The sequence below is a fragment of the Pleurodeles waltl genome, chromosome 5 (genome assembly GCF_031143425.1).
Source record: "Pleurodeles waltl isolate 20211129_DDA chromosome 5, aPleWal1.hap1.20221129, whole genome shotgun sequence".
NCBI lineage: Eukaryota > Metazoa > Chordata > Amphibia > Caudata > Salamandridae > Pleurodeles > Pleurodeles waltl.
The window spans coordinates 405,475,956-405,494,199 of NC_090444.1; the positions used below are offsets into that span (position 1 = coordinate 405,475,956).

General features: G+C 40.8%; 1 protein-coding gene across 1 annotated transcript in view; it reads left to right on the forward strand.

The window, feature by feature from the left end:
- Nucleotides 1-18,244, forward strand: part of TRMT6 (tRNA methyltransferase 6 non-catalytic subunit) — a 116,179-nt gene that overhangs the window by 82,952 nt on the left and 14,983 nt on the right. Inside the window, exons 8-10 of the mRNA XM_069234157.1 lie at nt 3,318-3,403; nt 13,340-13,442; nt 15,294-15,380. Coding sequence (XP_069090258.1) covers nt 3,318-3,403; nt 13,340-13,442; nt 15,294-15,380 — 276 coding nt within the window. The remainder of the gene's footprint in view (nt 1-3,317; nt 3,404-13,339; nt 13,443-15,293; nt 15,381-18,244) is intronic.

Here is an 18,244-nt window from a genome sequence, read left to right on the forward strand (position 1 = left end):
CACAATAAAATGTCTCCTATTCCAAATGCACTCTGGCATCTGTATTATGTAATATTTAAGCGTTTGATCTGCTGATTTTTCAGACTGCTACCAAGGTCAATAACTCCTTATTGCCAGTGTCTGTTAGAAGATGGCTCGTGGATTTGTTGATATGTTGGGGATTCTTTGATCTGACTGTGTGCCCCAGTGTGTGGTAACTTTTTTTTTTTTTTTAACCATAGTTCTTTATTGAATCTTTGACAAGTAAAACGGATATTATCAATAATCAGAAAACTGTACACATTTATATATATATATATATATATATATATATATAATAACCGTGATACATAGAGTAATAAATAATGCAAAAATAAGAGAAACATTTCTTTTTTTTTCCCCCCAAATACCACAGTTTTGTAACATGAGTAATCACTTGCCTTTACCATGTGTAAATATAAGCAACAAGATCAGAGAGAAATGGAAGGAAAAAAACGAGGAGTTATGGTGACAACCTTGAAATTGAAGATAAATATATACCTGTCAGTAATAAAAATATACTAAAAACAAAAAGAACAAGCTGTCAAGAACCCAGAATGGTACCCCAAACATAGTCAAAGTGATGTAGTTTGTCATTTTATTAAAAAAAATATATATATATTTCACATTTAGCCACTTCAAACATATCTTCAAGCCAAGAATGAATCGTCGGAATAACATTGGTCTTCCAGAAACGTAATATGTTAACCTTAGATAAATGGAGGGCAGTGGAGAGCCATTTAAATACATAAGTGAATATAGAGGGTAGTTATGGAGTACTATGTAAAAATGATAAGCGTTTTGTGAGAGAAAAATTAATGAGTGTTCCTTTAAATAAACTTCAAACAGAAGCCAGAATGTGCAAATGTTTGGACAATCCCACAGTATATGAACTGTCACTGTCACTATATGGTGCTCCACATCTTCAGCAGAGGGCATCAGAACAAAGTTTAGCTGAATGTAATTTAGCTGGGGACCAATGCCAGTGATGGAGAAACTTAAGGTAGTTAAATTTTAGACAGGAATCGAGACGTCCTCTATTGTATTTTTCCAATAATCTATTCCAGTCTTTATCTGTAAATTCTATATTTAAACGCGATGATCACCATAACTGTAAATTGTGGGAGGTCTCGGAGGAAAAGGAAAAGTCTATCCGGATCCCATAAAGACCTGAAATGATACCTTTGGAGCTTTCCACGTATTAATATAATGAGCAATTGGGTATTGAGAAGTGATATTGTGAGTTTTTATCCAGCTTAAAACAGGGGCAGATGAAAGTAATTCTCAATTTCATTTGTGACGAAGGGAGATTAAGTTCTTGCTGTGGACTCCTAAAAGATTTTAAAGATTGTTGATGTGTAAACACATCTGCAATGTGATGTATATTATGAGTAATCCTGGTGTGCCAGTGAATTTCAGCTCATGTGATGTCCGCATTATTCCAGAGTGGTGCTTGAGGGTGTAGATGAATGTGAGATTTCGTGATCATTTGCGCTTTCTGACAAGCTAGCCATGAAGAACAAATGACAGGGTTAGTAGAACTTATCAAGTATGGGCTTTTGGTATAATATATAGCCAGATCCATATTAGAGTAAAGTAAGGACTGTTCAAGTTTAATCCAGAGCGGAGTGTTCCTAGGAGTAGGTAGCATATAAATAGAGTGAGATAATTGTGGTGTAATCCAGTAGTTTTCTAGATGAGAAAGTTATAGCCCACCTTTTGCTGGGAGGAGTGTTATTTCAAACCACTTTAACGAGATTTAACACCACCCCAAATAATTTGGGATATAGTGGAAGTCCTTTATTTGAAAAAGGAACTTTGAACCGGAAATGGAATAATTCCAAAAATATAATTACATTTGGAGATTGTGTTCATCTTTATTATATGTACTGTGCCCCAAAGTGCTAAGTTCAGAAGCGACCAACATTGAAAGTCTCTTGCTCCCCGTGGTGGTTTCAGTTCTCCGAGGACGCTTGCCTACTTCATGCCAGTAGGTGACAATGTATCCATTGTTGTATTGAGTACTATTCTATTTGTATTTATATGGGTTAAATGCCAGTTTAAATCCTTTCATGGAGTATATCTTACAGTTTATGGCACATTACGTTTAATTGTGTTTTTAGTAGCTATTTGAACATAACCTACAACAGTAAAAAGTGCTGTGTGAAACAAAGTACTTTAAGGGAGGGGAGAATACAAAAAAATGACAACTTTTCATTGGAATTGGAACCGGAGGGATAGAAAAGGGTATAGAATGTTTTACTGGCCAAAATTGCTTGAATGATAGATTACTTGGGACACTGGTTTTTTTTCTTCAAAATTTCTAAGGGCTCATATATAACCCTGTATTAAAACATGGCTTTTGAAACCGGGCTAGACGAGAGCGGTCATAACAGAAAGGAAATAGTCTTGTGTCCTGGTGTCTTTGCTCAGTGGCGAAAGACGCCATGATGGCGCATTAAGGGGCTTAAACGCTCTTTGAGAGAGACTGTAAAAAGACAAATGTCAAGGTATGGGAGTAACTATAGTGGGTACTTATCACTAATATTGGTCCGTTATCTCCCTGAGACGAACGAGGAGCCATCCATAACACTCAGTGCTTAGATAGTAGAGAAAATCCCATGTACCTTGTGAATGTCACTGTTACGCTACAATGGACTGTTGTATCCTTACTTCTGTAAGAGTATGCGATACAGAGTACTTGTTGATAAGGACACTACTCAAGCCCAGTTATAAAATTAAACTAAATAAAACAAATTGGTGTTCCTGTACTTTAAACTCTAAAGCTGACGACAACAGTTTAGTTTTTCTGATGTTTTTACTGGTAAACAAGGGTGCCACGAAGTGGGCTCGGAAACATGAAAGCTGGGCTGCTCCCCTTTTCCAACCAGAATGTAGTGCAGACAGTATACTTCAGAGAGACACCAAAAACACTGATCAACTAACTGAGAATTAAAAAAACAAACGAAATCTCCATCTAGTCTGCCTTCAGACAGTATTTGGCAAGTCTTAAACTTAAGCACTTTTAGCGCTCAGAAGCCTACCTCTAACAAGATAGTGACGTTTAATGAGGTTAGTGTGGGATGATGGGCTGAACGGTTGGTTTAGGTTTTGGATTTTTTTAAATGTAAAAACTAAGCTTTACAATAGACGGTATGCAAATTCCATCAGCCTTCTGAAAATAGCCAATGTGTTATCAAATCAATTTGAACATAGATGTGAATAAATTATGCTGGAAAGATTATCAGTTTACATATTCTTTGTTATCTTTAATATATGATTCTTAATTTTCCTTGAAGGCTTTTGAAAAGAAGAAAAGACAAATAGAAAAGAGGAAAAGGGAAATAGAGGCTGCTGATTTACTGAAAGAGAGGAATGCAGATGGGTAAGTTTGATTTCTTGAAACTTTATTTACACTTCTGTAGCACTATTTGATTAAATTGGCTGACATGTTAAAAGTCAATGTTTGAGGTATTGTGACATGCTTAAGACTTTTTAAACAAAAATCTCAACCCAGGGGTAATCGATTCTCCACCCCCCCCCCCCCCCCCCCCCACACCCTCTCCACCCCACACACATGTATTCAATATATTTGTTTAGTCTTTAGCAGTACATCAGGATTGTTGTGGAAATAAGGTTGTTATGTATGCTGATGGCACTCAGATTCTGTTTAAGCATTAAAACAACAAGGACTATTATACATCTTTTCATCAACATATTCTGTTCATCGTGGACTGGAACAAATGTAATCAGTTAAACTGAATGTAATTAAAACAGAACTTCTGGTGGCATCAATTGCAGCAATATTTGGCCAAGCAGCTATTGGCCTCCTGATCAGTCCACCAGCCCAACCAACGCTAAAAAGTTTAGGAGTGATAACAGATGATTCTGTCAGTGATGAAACAAGTGTTTGCCATTGTCAGCTCATGCATTAAAAAACTCTGAAATGTATATAAACTATCAGGTTACTTAGACATGGACAGTAGATGTCTGGTTTCTAATGCATTAATTAGCTCCAAACTTGACTACTCCCACTCAGTTCTGTTCTAATCCCCTGATTATTTTTTAACTAAACTTAAGTTCATACAAAATGCTACAACCCGCATGCGGTGGGTGCATTGAAATAGTCATGTTCAAAATCTGATGGCCCATCTTTATTGGCTACCTATCAAGCAGAGCATTGTGTTCAAGATCCTGTACACAGTTCATAAACTATTACAGAACGCAGACCCTACTTTTTTAGAAAGACCAAAAGCATCTCAAGCTGCAACTCCACCAGGTGCCTGAGATCTTGCAAGGGAAGACTACTGCAGATCCCTCGTTACTGGAAGGCTAGAAGTGGTGGTTGCACTTTTTCAGTCACGGCCCCAAAGCTCAGGAACTGTCTGCTGCAGTATATGAGGAATCAAACAATTTTTTTGCACTTCAGACTGCTGAACACCTCGATCCTAACCAAAGATTTTGCTTAAGCTAAACGCACTCCACAGCAACTAGTTTCAGTTTATATTAGGCCTCACAAATATGTTAAGAAAATGTATTCCAGATGAATGAAAAAAGGAGACTGTGTAATGCAGACCGCATATGTATAGCATAACCACGTAATCTTTGTTTAGGAATTTTTCGCCTTTTGCTGGACCATATATATATATATATATATATATATATATATATATATATATATATATATATATATATATATATATAATTCTTTTTTACTTGTTTCTTTGCTAGGACCTCAGGCTTCTCGATGTTCTCTACAAGAAGAGATTGTTCGTCTAAGTGCCCCCTTTGTATCTTTCACATTACAAGCAAGTATTGCGAGTCATTCTTGAGGTTGCCTCAATCACTTCATCTTTCGCAACCTCCTTCAGGTCAATTCCAGTGGCAGGTACTCGTATTAGGTTGAGGTCGATAGTGGTAGAATCGATCTTGTTTTCTGTATACACCTGGTAAATTCATCTAGGTTGTATTCCTGTTGCTCTCATGTTTCCCTTAATTGTTAGTCTGTAAAGGAGCATTTCAGCAAGTCTGCAGAGGAAGTCCAACAAAGTTAGAAAGTGCTGCACAAGAAAGTGTAATTTAAGTTCCAGTAAAGTACCATAGTATAAGCAAAGGTCTCAAGTATTTCATAGTTCCTGTTGCAGAGGGTGACCCAGCGCAAGTCGGGGTCACAGAGAAGTGAAGAATAATTAGCTATACAGGGAAAGCACCTTGCTACCAAATGGGCAAGAGAATACATTGAACAAAAGACCCACGAGAGGGGCAACAGATGTGTGCATACCGAAATGGAGACAGTTTTATTTGCCTGACAATGCCAGATGGAAATGTGGGCTCAGCCACCATCTGCAGATCGCCACAAGCCCAGTTCTCTGCTGTGGCTTTCAGTCGCCTTGGGTTGCTTTGCAGCCATAGCAACACATTTGGTTCCTTAGTGGCCCCTGGTGGCATGTCGGACTGTCTGAAGAAACGCTTGGCTGTAGCTCGGAAAACACGAGGCCCAAGAGCATGGTAATACCTAGGTCCCACTTTCACTAGACCTCCTTCACAGCATCCTGAATTGGCTACATATGTCTGCCACAGTCAGGGGTGCAGTTCTCTCATCATTGTCCCTTTAGCAATCACAATTATAGCCCAGTGACCTAGGCCTCCTTCCAGTTTCCATATCGAGGAGCGCGGGTCAGCATAGTGTAGAGTAGGGTTACTCCTAGTGCAGGTGGTCAACTGATGTTGTTGCCTTCCAGCCATCCCTTGCAGAACGCCAAAGGCTGTTCTTCAAGCCCTCCATCAGTACAAGGTTCGCTAGAGCAGCCCGAGAACCTGAGTGGGAGGAAGAGCCTGAATCGGGCACCCATGTACAGCCATGCCCACGGTGATTTAGATTGTTCTGTGGCCTCTGCTCAGCTCACATCAAGACAACATCCACAATCTATGCTTCAAATGGCAGTTGCTGTCCCACCTATATTTATAGCATTGTAAATCATAGATTTATTTTACTGGGTAGCGGTGTAGTGTTCTTTAAAAATGTGTACCTTCAAGCTCTTTCTTAAATTGGAGCAGTCTTGTTGCAGTCCTAATGAATACATGAATGCTGCTCCAAAACTTGTGGGCATAGAGGGAAAAGGCTGGTTGTCCAGCTTTTCATTTAATGCACTTCTTTATCTCAAGTTTTATGACGTGCTAAGAGCCACTGGTGATGGTGGGCTTCTAAATAAGGAAGCTGGTTTAGAAGATGGGGGTGGGCCTGCAAAGAGAGCAAGAGAGACATCCTTCAAAATGTGGTGATATGGTCATATTTCTTCAAGCTCTTAATGAAGTGTGCAGAGGCCTGTAGGACACCTTTAAAGGGTGGGGGTGGCAATTTGGAGTTTAGGATACCATGGGGCAGGGCACTGCCATGTCCAGAGGAAGAGAGATCAGGTACTAAGGCATCTTTGATCTCTTGGTGATGTGTTCAACGAGGGTGAGATTGATGTCTAGGGTGAATCTAAGGGCCAGATGTAGCAAAGGGTTCTTCTCATTCTGTGTCAATGGGAAAATGTGTTTGTACATTTGGCCCTTAGTTACTTGGCAGTGAGTTAAAGTTGGGGCTCCAACTGCCTGGCAAAGTTTAGACTACTGTTTGCTTACCATTCTTGACAAATAGATGGAATTCTGTTGTGGCTGGGTGGGTCTTTAAGTAGGTGTTGGAAATCCAAGTCCAGCTGGATGTCTAGAGAAGAGATGACGTTTCAGTAACAGTTGTGTTAAAAGTGCATTGCTAACTGTAACTGCCCACCTCCACTCTCATAACCCCACTGCACCTCCTGTCACTCCTTGTCTAAATGTTATTCATTGACTTGTACAGAAGTCTTTCACCTGAGTAGGCTTTCCATACATTGTATGTCCAATAAAGGACACATATTATCTAGCTAAAGAAAACAGATCTTTGTGTTCTAGGCAACTGTTGGCAACTTATAGCTCACAGTTCTGCATCGTGCTGTGCCTTTGCAGATGTTCTTCTGTATAGCACGTTTTGCTTTTTTTGGTAGCAGACCTCTTTGTCTGACATACTAATGGTCTCTTAGGTCTGCAGAGAGGAAGTCTAATAGAATCTATGCATGAAACACTGTCTGGTTCTCCCCCCCCCCCCCCCTTAAAAATCCCCCCGCTGTTTTCGACATGTTATGCATAACTTAACATAGGACCTTGCTGGGGGTACTATCTCTGGTCTCTTGATGAGTTCTTAGTGTCCTGGGCCGTATGCAAGGTCTATTTCCGGCTGACTATGTAATGGGAGTTTCTTTTCATGCCTAAGGTATCCTTTTTGGATCGAGAACTGTTTTTTTTTTTTTTTTTTTTTGACGTACCAGATAGAGCTTAACATTAGGCATCACCTGCTATGCCTCTCTGCACTATGTACCAAGGTTTCATTAGATCTTTCACACATAATCTAGAGATTGGACTCACGTAAGGTTCCCTCTGGAGACTCATACTTGTCCTTTTCCCATTTGGCCTCGCAGGGTCTCTGCTGTGCCTTATCTGAGAATGGTGTTTTCTCCACAGTACCTCTGGAACAGCCGGTCTGGGTTTTCTCTGAAGGAGAATTGCCAAGCCTTCTATCAGCCATCACGTTAATATCATTCATGGTTGTAAAACAGGGTTTCTAATCTGGTGCTTCTTAACATTCCATACTTGAGACACTCATTTCAGTTCCGTATGGGATTCTCGATCCTAGCGCTGGGGTCTTGTAGCTGGCTAAGAGGCTCTTCGGAAGCACATTGTTGGGTTTCATTGGGTGATTCAGACAACTCCTGTTTGGCTGGGCTTCCATTATGAGCTCCGTACTGGGCTGTGTTCATAGTGCTCAATTAAGAGTTTTTGTTCTGATCTTTGCTTGGGGTTTTTGAAGCCTGTTTAATTTTTTTTTCTTTTTTTTTTTTCTTTTTTCTCCTGGGTATGATCTTCGGTGCGCACGAGCACCTGTGGTTTTCTTCAGGCCTGAAGGGCACTCTTCAAAGCTGCATGAAAAGTTTAGTCTGTGGCCATTTTGGTGGGGCAGACATCTCTCTGAATGGTGGACAAAAATCCTACTAGCACCCTTTATAAAAATCTTGATGTTGAATGTCTGGCCTCCCTCCTGGTGGAACAGCATAATCATTCTTTACAAAAAGGGCCCCAAAATGACCCAAAATCAAATAGGCCACTGAGCCTTACTGATATTGATTGCAAAATCTGTTCCAAAGTGCTCCTAAGGGGCCCACAATGACCGGGTAAAAAAAAAAGAAGAAAACAATCATATATACAATCCAAAGGTGGGTTCAGAGGAGGAGACTCTGAGTTTGTCCAGATATTTGTCTTCCTCCAGGCTAACCACAAGAACAGCTTTTTAAAAAAGATATTGCCTTATGTGGCCTACTTGGACTTTACAGCAGTCGTCAGTCTTGTGGCAAGGCACACACTCTGTAAGAAACTGTCTGGGGGTAGCCCAGACCCAGCACTCTCTCTTATAAAAACGCTGTACACAGACACATCATCCCAAGTAAAGCTCACCCAAAAGGTCCTTTCAGCAAGCAGGTCACCAGTGTAAGACGAGTCAAACAGGGATATTTACAGCCCCCCTCTCCTTCTTAAGGTATTTACCGCACACAGACAACATTCACACAGAGGTTTTTCAAGCCTCTCAGGACGAGCTTGCTGTTGAAGACTGGCAGGTTCCAGCCCTTCTTTATGCTGTTGGGTTTATCCTTATTGCCTGAACCCCGAAGGATATGCGAGCTCAACTAATCGCTATACGTAAGGCGTGCCAAAAAAGTCTGAAGTTAATCAGCCAGTAAACAAAGAATGGTGTTAAGGAAAAACTGTAGAGCTAATAATGTGTTAACCATCAGGGACAAAAGCCTCGAAGAAGTCCACTCCTTTACATATCCGGGTCTGACCACATCCAACACCTTAAAGTGGGGCAAACATATTAAAAATGCAGGAGACATCTGAAGCCTCATTGAACGGCATCCCCAGTAATGAATCATGCGGTCCAAGTGAAGGTTGGCAGCCAAATTCAACAACATACCATAAATAAGCTGCAATGAAAGAAAATTCTAGAGGTGAATATTGATGTTACTACCTGTCTTCCCTACTATAGTGTTGGAATCAGATGTTGGTTACCCCCATCCAAAGCAGATGCCAGATGGCTTCAATAATATATGGTCTGAAAAGACTGAGGTTGTTAGCAGCAAACCTATAGACAAAGCTTAGATGGAGCACTTCTCCCTGTCACAATATGTCATGTCTTGGGGGAAAAGAAGCAAAAAGACTTGGTCCCGTTCTGACTGCAGGCAAGCCCAGTTGGTAAAAAGAAATGACAAAGTTCCTACCTTCACAAGGACACCAAGCTCCGCGCACTAGAAAATGTTCACCTTGCAGGACAGCCTGGCCTTGTTGATGCCTCAAAACATATTCAATCTAATGTAGTGCAGCGGACACACCCAAGGCAGAGGAAACTATCCACCTTGGCTAGAAATGGAGTCATAACAATGAGTAAGCTGGTGAAAAAAAAACTCTGGTTCTGTCAAACAAAATACCTGTGGCCAGATCGTGGACCTGCTTCACTTCCTTCTAATACGTATATTATTTGAATTGATCAGCAGAAAACCAATTACATACTCACTGGAAAACATACAGAGACTGATTAAAATTAATCTATCTTCTACCTGTTCATTGACATTTTCGGAGGTGACAAGAAGATGCATGTGGCAATACCTTGTTCAATTTTTGGACTTAAGACAAAAGGTCCCAATTTACATACCATAAAAAGGTTTTTTCAACCTACAGCAATGTTTTCCTTTTTTGTCGCTGAGGTGATGTCAATTGGCACATTTTTCCTGCCAAGTTTTCCTTGCTTGATCGTTTTTTCATCAATTGGCGTACTTGTACTCTTGTGTGAAAGGCACTTTTGCCCAAAACACCTCTAAATAAACTAAATTTTAATTTGTGGGGCACGTACCATTGTTTGTCGGAATTCTCTCCTAAAGACCACATTACAGATACAGTCAGACACTTTGTTGGTAGGGTGTGCCTTAGTAAGGTACCTAGGCTGGCTTCTGATAGTATTTTTTGGAAATCTTTTGGGGTTATTTCTGCTTGTAGTGCTTCTTGAACTTGTTAGGAGTGGAGTGTAAGCCAGCCCTTAGGGCATCAGCTCCTAGAGGGTTCTGGGTTTGGGAGGCTGTATGTTATTGGTGTGCATGAATGAACGGGCACTTAAATAGTGGGCAGTTACTCTAAAGAGTGTCTGGCTCTCTGCACAACTGCCATCACTGCCTAGTGTAGTCCAAAACAGTTAATACTGATTAAAGAGCCACGTTTGCAGGTTCTTTCTGAACAGAGGGGTAGCTGCAGCAGCCCGTAACCCAAAAGGAAGCATGTCCCATGCTAGTGGCCCTAAGAAGAAGGACCTACCTCAGCCCTAGAAAGACAAATCATAGGGATTATGGCCAGGAAAGCATTGGCTCAGCAAAGGTACCTTGAAGGGGCATAGAAGCTGCTTCTTGCCCTTAGATAGCCTGCACTAGTCTGATGGAGAACCCTGTGAACCAGCACAAGAGTTTTAAATAAAATCCGAGTCTTTATCGGGAGCCAGTGAAGAGTCCGCAGATGCACGGACACGTGACTTCGGAGACAGGCCCAGAAGTGTACGAACTGCTGTGTTTTTTACCACCTGCAATCTATTAATGGGCTAATCAGGAGACTCAAGTACAAGGCATTACTATAATCAAGCCTCGATGTTATCAAAGCCTGTATGACTCGTTTCCTGGCTGTGAAAGAGAGGAAATGTAAGAACATTCTTGGAATACACAACAGTTCAAAACCGGTCCCCACACCCATTTTAATCTGGGGTTGAAAAGAGAAACAGTCTTCAAATTCGACACCCAGGTTCTTTACTGAATTTGCCTGATGCCAGGGGAGGAGGTGTCGTTAGACCTAAAGTACGTTTATCTGTCGTAGGTGTTTTGTGCACCCTTTCTGGTTCTCCATGGCAGTAATGTGCATAAAAATATTTTATTGACCTCAAAGTTTCCTGGGATCTCTTGGTGGTGGAAAATGCCTAGCAAGGGGCATCTAACCTTTTCTGTTATGGACTGTACATACAGTAAATCCACAGTGGAGTGTCCCACATTGCTCTCATTGGCTTGCCTTCAGTTCCTGTAATGTATTTTTGTGTGTGTCGTGCCTTGGGTGCCTGGTTAGTGTCACACACTTGCAAATGGACTTCCTGTGGGTATCTTTGTTCTGGACTTTGTTAGTGCTGAAGTAAACGTAATTTCACAATACGTCCATAGATTCCACCTTTTTTAAGGGTTGAGTAGCTACCACATTTAATCTTTTAGCTCCCTCCTTCCCCTTCAGTGTTTCTTAGCAACCCCCTAATGGTTTAGGATTTCAGATCAAGGAGCTATTCCTAAATATGATGCAGTCTTCGTCGCTAGCATCCAGGATCTGATTCAGTCCTTCTCATACCAAGCTAGACATGGTTCCATGGGAAATGGATGGAGAGGGAAATAGAGATGCTGTTTAAAAAAAATAAAAAAATAACCTACACCTCAATCTTACCGAAAATCAAACAAGAACTTTCAGCGTGATAAACACAACGTAGTGATCATGAGAGAGCGCCTTCCAGTCTGATGGATGTCAGCCTGCCTTACATGTGCTTCCCAGTAGGCAGTAGGAGCAGTTCAGAAATGAGTGGTGAGAGCAAAAGCAGTGGAAGTCAGAATAAATCTACTGCATCTTAAAATTAGTTTTGCGAGTCAGTGAAATCTGACTTATGTTGAATTTGTTAGCCCAGCATATAAGCTTCAGAGCTTTTTATACCCTTTTCATTATAATAAAAGTGGAAAGGTTGACCTTGTTTTTATATCTAAATGTATCGATGCTGCAACTGACGCTGTAGGGAAAGTGCAGCAAATTAACTTTTACCTGATTGCTTAGTTAAACCTTTATTCTTAATTGGAGCTTTCTGCGTGTTCCTCACTCAAATTCATAAATGACCCCAAATACAGTGCTGTCAAAGGACTTGGACATGCTCATTGTTTTGCCCGATTTGGTTATTTAATAGAAACATTTTAAAACGTATTTTTGTTTTTTCAGCCTTTTTCAGTTCTTGGTTTTGTTGCTTGTTTCTACACTTACCACCTGAATCCCAAGCCATACTGTCCTTATCCAGGTATCTCTTAAATTGAAATGGACCTGTTTGATATCGCAGACATTCTGTGAGTGTTTGAATCAGATGGTGGATATTTTACAGTTAATTTGGGGTTCTCTGGCACAGCACTCGTGCCAGAAATGTTTGGCTATGACAAGACGGCTTCCATTTTTGTAAGTCATTTGGATATGAGGAGCTAGAAAGATTTTGTGAGCTCTTTTAGATTTTGGTTCTTCTTTTATTCTAAGACCCAAGCTATTCAATTATTCAAAACCCCATTACATAGAATACTAAGGGCCTCATTCCAACCCTGGCGGTCTATGACCGCCAGGGTGGAGGTCGCCGGAAGCACCGCCAACAGGCTGGCGGTGCTTCACTTGCCATTCCGACCGCGGCTGTAAAGCCGCGGTCGCCCAGCCGGGTCCGGCGGTTTCCCGCCGGATTACCCCCGGCTGGGAGAATCCTCCATGGCGGCGCTGCAAGCAGCGCCGCCATGGGGATTCCGACCCCCTTCCCGCCAGCCTGTTTCTGGCGTTTTTTACCGCCAGAAACAGGATGGCGGGAATGGGTGTCGTGGGGCCCCTGCACTGCCCATGCCACTGGCATTGGGCATTGCAGACAGTGAAAATCGCGACGGGTGCAACTGCACCCATCGCACCCCTGCAACACTGCCGGCTCCATTCGGAGCCGGCTTCAATGTTGCAGGGCCTTTCCCGCTGGGCCGGCGGGCGCCCGTCGGCCCAGCGGGAAAGTCAGATTGGCCTCCGCGGTCTTTTGACCGCGGAGCGGCCAAGTGGCGGTTCCCACTGGGTGGGCGGCGACCGCCGCATGCCAAAGTAGGAATGAGGCCCTAAGCCTTTTATCTGCCTCACTTGGTAATTAGTAATTCAATATTTTATACTTCTTGTTTTTGTAACTTCTGGCACAACAAGTCTTGCATCAGTTACAAAAAAGAAGAATATGTACATGACTTATGAAGATAAAACGCACTGAATACTTTTTGCCCTTCATGAAATTATAAGCTGCCCAACCTTATTTTTCAGATACCCACGGCATGTCTTCGTGTTTAGTACTCTAAAATGTTTATTACTTGAATGATACTTTAAATTGCTTTGGGAAGTAATTGTGATATTTGTGTTGCAGGTTAATAATAGCCTGTAGATTTCATCCTACTCCACTGCTACTTTCGTTATTAGACCTAGTTGCTCCATCTCGACCATTTGTTGTTTACTGCCAGTATAAGGAGGTAAGACATTGATTTGTTTTTCTCACAGAATTTCCTTACAGAATTATTACCTTTTGGGCACCCCCAGTTGTTAAACTTGTTTTATCTGTGCTGCAGGAAACCAGTTTTAGCTTTACACCTCAAATAACTGTATATTCTTCTGCCTTTCTTTCTAATGGTCGATTGACCAGTGCAATAAAGAATAATAAAACAGGTATGACTGTAAGGATAGTGCCCAACCCGGTATCGTAAGATTCCATGGATCTCAGCTTCTCCATAGAAACTAATTGTGTCAGAGGAAGTGACAAAAATTCCTTTTTCTTTGGGGGGGGGGGGGCATAAATCCCTGTAAGAGCATCGCAATACGGAATTCTCATCAGTATGATGTGCCATATATCCTCACTGCTTTGTTTAGTAAACGTTCTGATCAATAAATGACATCATAGTTAATATTCAGTACTTAATTATGTCTGACGGGTATGCTAAAAATAAGTACAATATGAGATGTGGCAAACAGCCTCACTCTAGAGGTTTTCTTTCTTGTGCTTGCATAGACTGGAGAGAAGTACCAAAAGTGATTAGGATTTAGTCTGAAAGAAATAGCAGACAGTGTAACATGCTTCCTGGGATTCAGCTTACAGGATTACTGTGTTTTAGGTGGCTTCTTGGTTGAAGAAGCAGTGAGACACCAGGGTGACCCCTGGGCAGTGCTGTAAATCTATATTGGGTGGAACCATGCCCAAAGGAGGATTGCAGAAGGTTCTGCTGATTAGAGACTGTTCAGCTAAAGGTTTAAAGTAGTGACCACATACAGAGGCAACACCTTCCAACATAGGTTTTGATATCCAGAAGAGAGCAGGATGATAGCTCCCCTTGTGTAGCAACTAACAAGCTCCCCTTGTTCAGCGACTAACAAGCATTGGAGAAATACGGAGGAGGAACAGCTTGCTGCTGGGAGACCCGTGAGATGCCTCCCCCTTGTGTGCCAGCTGAGGAAGCAATAGATGTCAAAGTAAGCAGGTGTGACACCATAGTGTAGAGTATGACCCTTAATGTGGGCATTTATGTGCGCAGTTTATTTTATTACCCCTTGACTAGCTGCAAAATCTGATGTTTGGTGCAATATAAAGAGTGTACTGGCGGTTCCTGTTGCGTAAAGTAGTATTTGTGAGGACCTGGGTAAGAATATGTAGATTTAGACTAGCCTGGGGTGACTGTGGTGTTGAAGGGCGGGAGACTCAAAGGGGTTCAAAGTGGGCATACCTCTCCACCCCTACTAACATCTGGAGGAACCTGTAGCGAAGCACACATCACAGAATGAGGAAACAACTGGAAAGAGGAAAGAACAAGGTTAGTGGCATACTAGAGAAGGCGACTCACCAGGAGGATAAAGACATTTAGTGGCAAATAGAAAAAGGTTTTGTGGTAGTACAATATATGAATACAAGGAGATTTACATAGAGAGCCCAAGCTGTATCTGGCACCTTGTGGCTTTAACATGGAGTAGATCTTTGAGCGCACCTGGCTTACTTGGAAACTCATGGGGAGGACTTGTTTTACGACTACTGATTTGTCACCCTATATCCCTTACTGGACTTAGACTCTTGCTTGGCTTGCTTAGAATATCTGTAATAAATACACCCTGTTGCGTTGTGAGGTATCCTCTAATGTAATTGTGGTTGCATGCTGAACACCCTTGTACAGTTCCCACAGTCATGCTAAATGCCCTTTTCCTCTGCCTCTTTGAAACTGCAACATTTATTGGTACCCGAGATAAGAATTCTGCTTTAGGTGAAAGCTAGCTACTGTTCTTCTCAAAGTGGATATGCAATGTTCTCTGCGCCTCTTGACTTGCTTTATTTCCACTTTCAGCCACTGCTAGAATGTTACACAAAACTGCGAGAAAAAGGAGGTGTGATTAGTCTTAAACTGTCTGAAACATGGTTGAGAAATTATCAGGTAAGCAAATTGTGCTGCTTGCTATACTGACTGAAGCAGACAACATGTTTATGAACAAGTATTTAGATGAGAAATGTAGAAGAAAGTGTTTTTCCACTCACACAATTATCTGATGATTTCTGCTTCATTGTTTGGCTTTGGAGCCAGGTTCACCTAATTATTGGTGGTGTCCAGATTGCATAACGCAATTTAGTATTTACATTTGGAATAATTACAAGTAGGATGGGAGTGTAATGTGCTCATCCACTTATCAAATCAAAACGGTTTTATCCATTTTAAGATTAGGCAATTCACTTAAATTCATTGCCAAATCTCTGCTACTGCCCCCTCTGCACAAACATTGCCTCCTTTGCCTTTGCCAGTGGTAGCTTGTTATCTTTCAAACTAGCGCTGAGTAACCCTAAAATCTAGCAAGTGAAATGAACGGGCCAGATTCCTTTTTAGGAAAGTTATAGGGGTCTCCCTCTGAAAAACATTTTGAAAAAAGTGTCAAAGAGTGAATTTTAAAGCGCAATTTTGACATAAACTTGCTACAAAGTCATAGGATCTGAAAGGGTACTCATGAAATATTCCAGAGCTTTCAAGATGAACAAAGGAAACCGGCCCCTTCAGGGCACCATCTCTGTGTTGCGCCCTTCTGCCAAGAACTCCATACAGTATAACAGTGCCCGCCTTTTGTCATGGGTGTATGTCCTTGGTAATGCCCCTACCCATGTGTGGTGGGCACAAGAAATACTGGTCCATATGAAAAAAACTATTACACACATGGATAGAGCTTTACACATCATTGAATTGGTAATTTTTAAGTTATAGGTTAAATGGAAACATTTGCATAAAGAGGATTATATAAAGATGCATATTTATTGTAGAATTGATAAAACGTCAGGACACAATTAGCAATATGTTTTGTGACGGTTAGCGTAGGAGAACCTTTTGCCAATGGAAGATGTATATTTAGCTTAAACGGCTTTGTGAAACTGGAGAAGCACAAAATAGAAGCAAGAAGTTGTGATGATTATTGTATTTGTTTAGACAATGTACCAAACACAAGGGAAATGCTCCACTTCATAACCAGTTTGCAAATGAATCCAGCCACTAACTTTCTTGAAATAACTCCAGCGAATAAATCAGGCGTACTTTAAGTAGATTATCACAAATATATTTATACAATATAGAAGTTGATTCAATACAATTCCTACAACTACCTCACATATATATTTAAAAAAATCACTGAATAGTCATGAAGGGTCATAAAAGTACAACTATCACCTAATAACCATAGGATATTAATCACAATCCATTGTGTAGCAATCAATGATATCGGGTAAATCCACCCAACCAACACATGTCTCTTATATCCATAATTCCTTCAGAAATGAATGTCTATTCAAATGTTGGTTGTTTGAATGCTGGTCAGAGTGAATGTGTCATCAACGTGTTAGTCTGTTATAACCCTGGCCCCCTGATATACCTCCATTAAAAAAAAAAAAGTTGTCCAGAGATTTTCTTTTTTGATTTGTGTTTTTTAGATCATTAGAGAAGTATTTTAGCTTGGGTAGACCGGTCTGATCTGGGCTGAATTTTTCTGGACAACATTTTTGAAAATGGCGGATGTGATGCAGTGAGGATTTAATATTTCAGGAACCATGAGACCTATGCTTCTGCCATTTTCCAAAATGGCAGCTTTAATAGAGGCAGAAGAAACATATATAGACATTAAACAAATAATAATGGTTTTTAATCCTTTTATGTATACACCAAGCAATGTTTATGATCTGAATATGAAAAACAAATAATTTTCATCACTCCTGTTTTAGACATATTTTCATAATTCACATTTTTTTGTTCGGCATTCGCTCGTGATACATTCGTAGAATGTTGAACATTTGAGAAGAGGATATCGACAGGGACATCTTTTTGTAGCACAGGTTTTTGTAAGTACATGTATGTGTAAGTTCTGTGGGTAGAGGCTTTCGACATTTTGTAGGGTTTAGCATCTCATCAATATCTTCCCAAACAAATTCACATGGATCTTTCTCTACATATGCATGATCCAAAACATTTACACATTGTTTGATCAAATAGAATGCTCTTTTAATGTGTCCACACACAGAATACGACGTCTGTGGATGGTCTCAGCGGGACTGATCTCTTGAACTCACTGTAGCTAAGATCATCATATGCCTGACAGAACTAATTTTCCACACATGCACAAGGTATTTTTCCTACATCTTTTAAGTCACATTCTTCTTCTGTCTCAGCAAATCCTTTAAGAAACTTCACAGGTTCAGCAGTTAAAGCTCAAAGCTTTGTTCCAATTTGGCTCATAGTGTCATCACCTATAAGAATATGTGCTGTGATAAGAACATTGGGCATCTCTGGATCAAGTTTCTTGTACATAATATAAAGCAGGATGAAGTGTCTTTTCTCGCCTGTTCCATAATGTATCCATAACTCTAACAATCCTTATGAACATTGCAACAAATCTAAGTAGCACAATAATAACATCTGTGTCATTTGACAGTATAGTGACTCGATTGAAACCATTTCGAACAGCCCACTCAACATGTGGCACAACACGTAGGTCAGCTTCCTCCAATCTGCTTTAAATTTTTGTACAATACCTTTTGAATATATCTCTGCAGGCACAAACTCCTCATTGACGATTACTCCACTTGCAAAAATTGGAAATTCAGGCTTCAATGAAGCATAATTATTGTTTGAGCGAGTTAAAATCTCCAAGTTGCACTGGTATGGGTGTCGAATTTTTGATGCAGGCAAGGTCAATTGTTCCACCTGTAGACATTCGTCGGATTCTCTCACATTCTTTAACGGATAGTTGAAGATAACTGTCAAAGACGGTG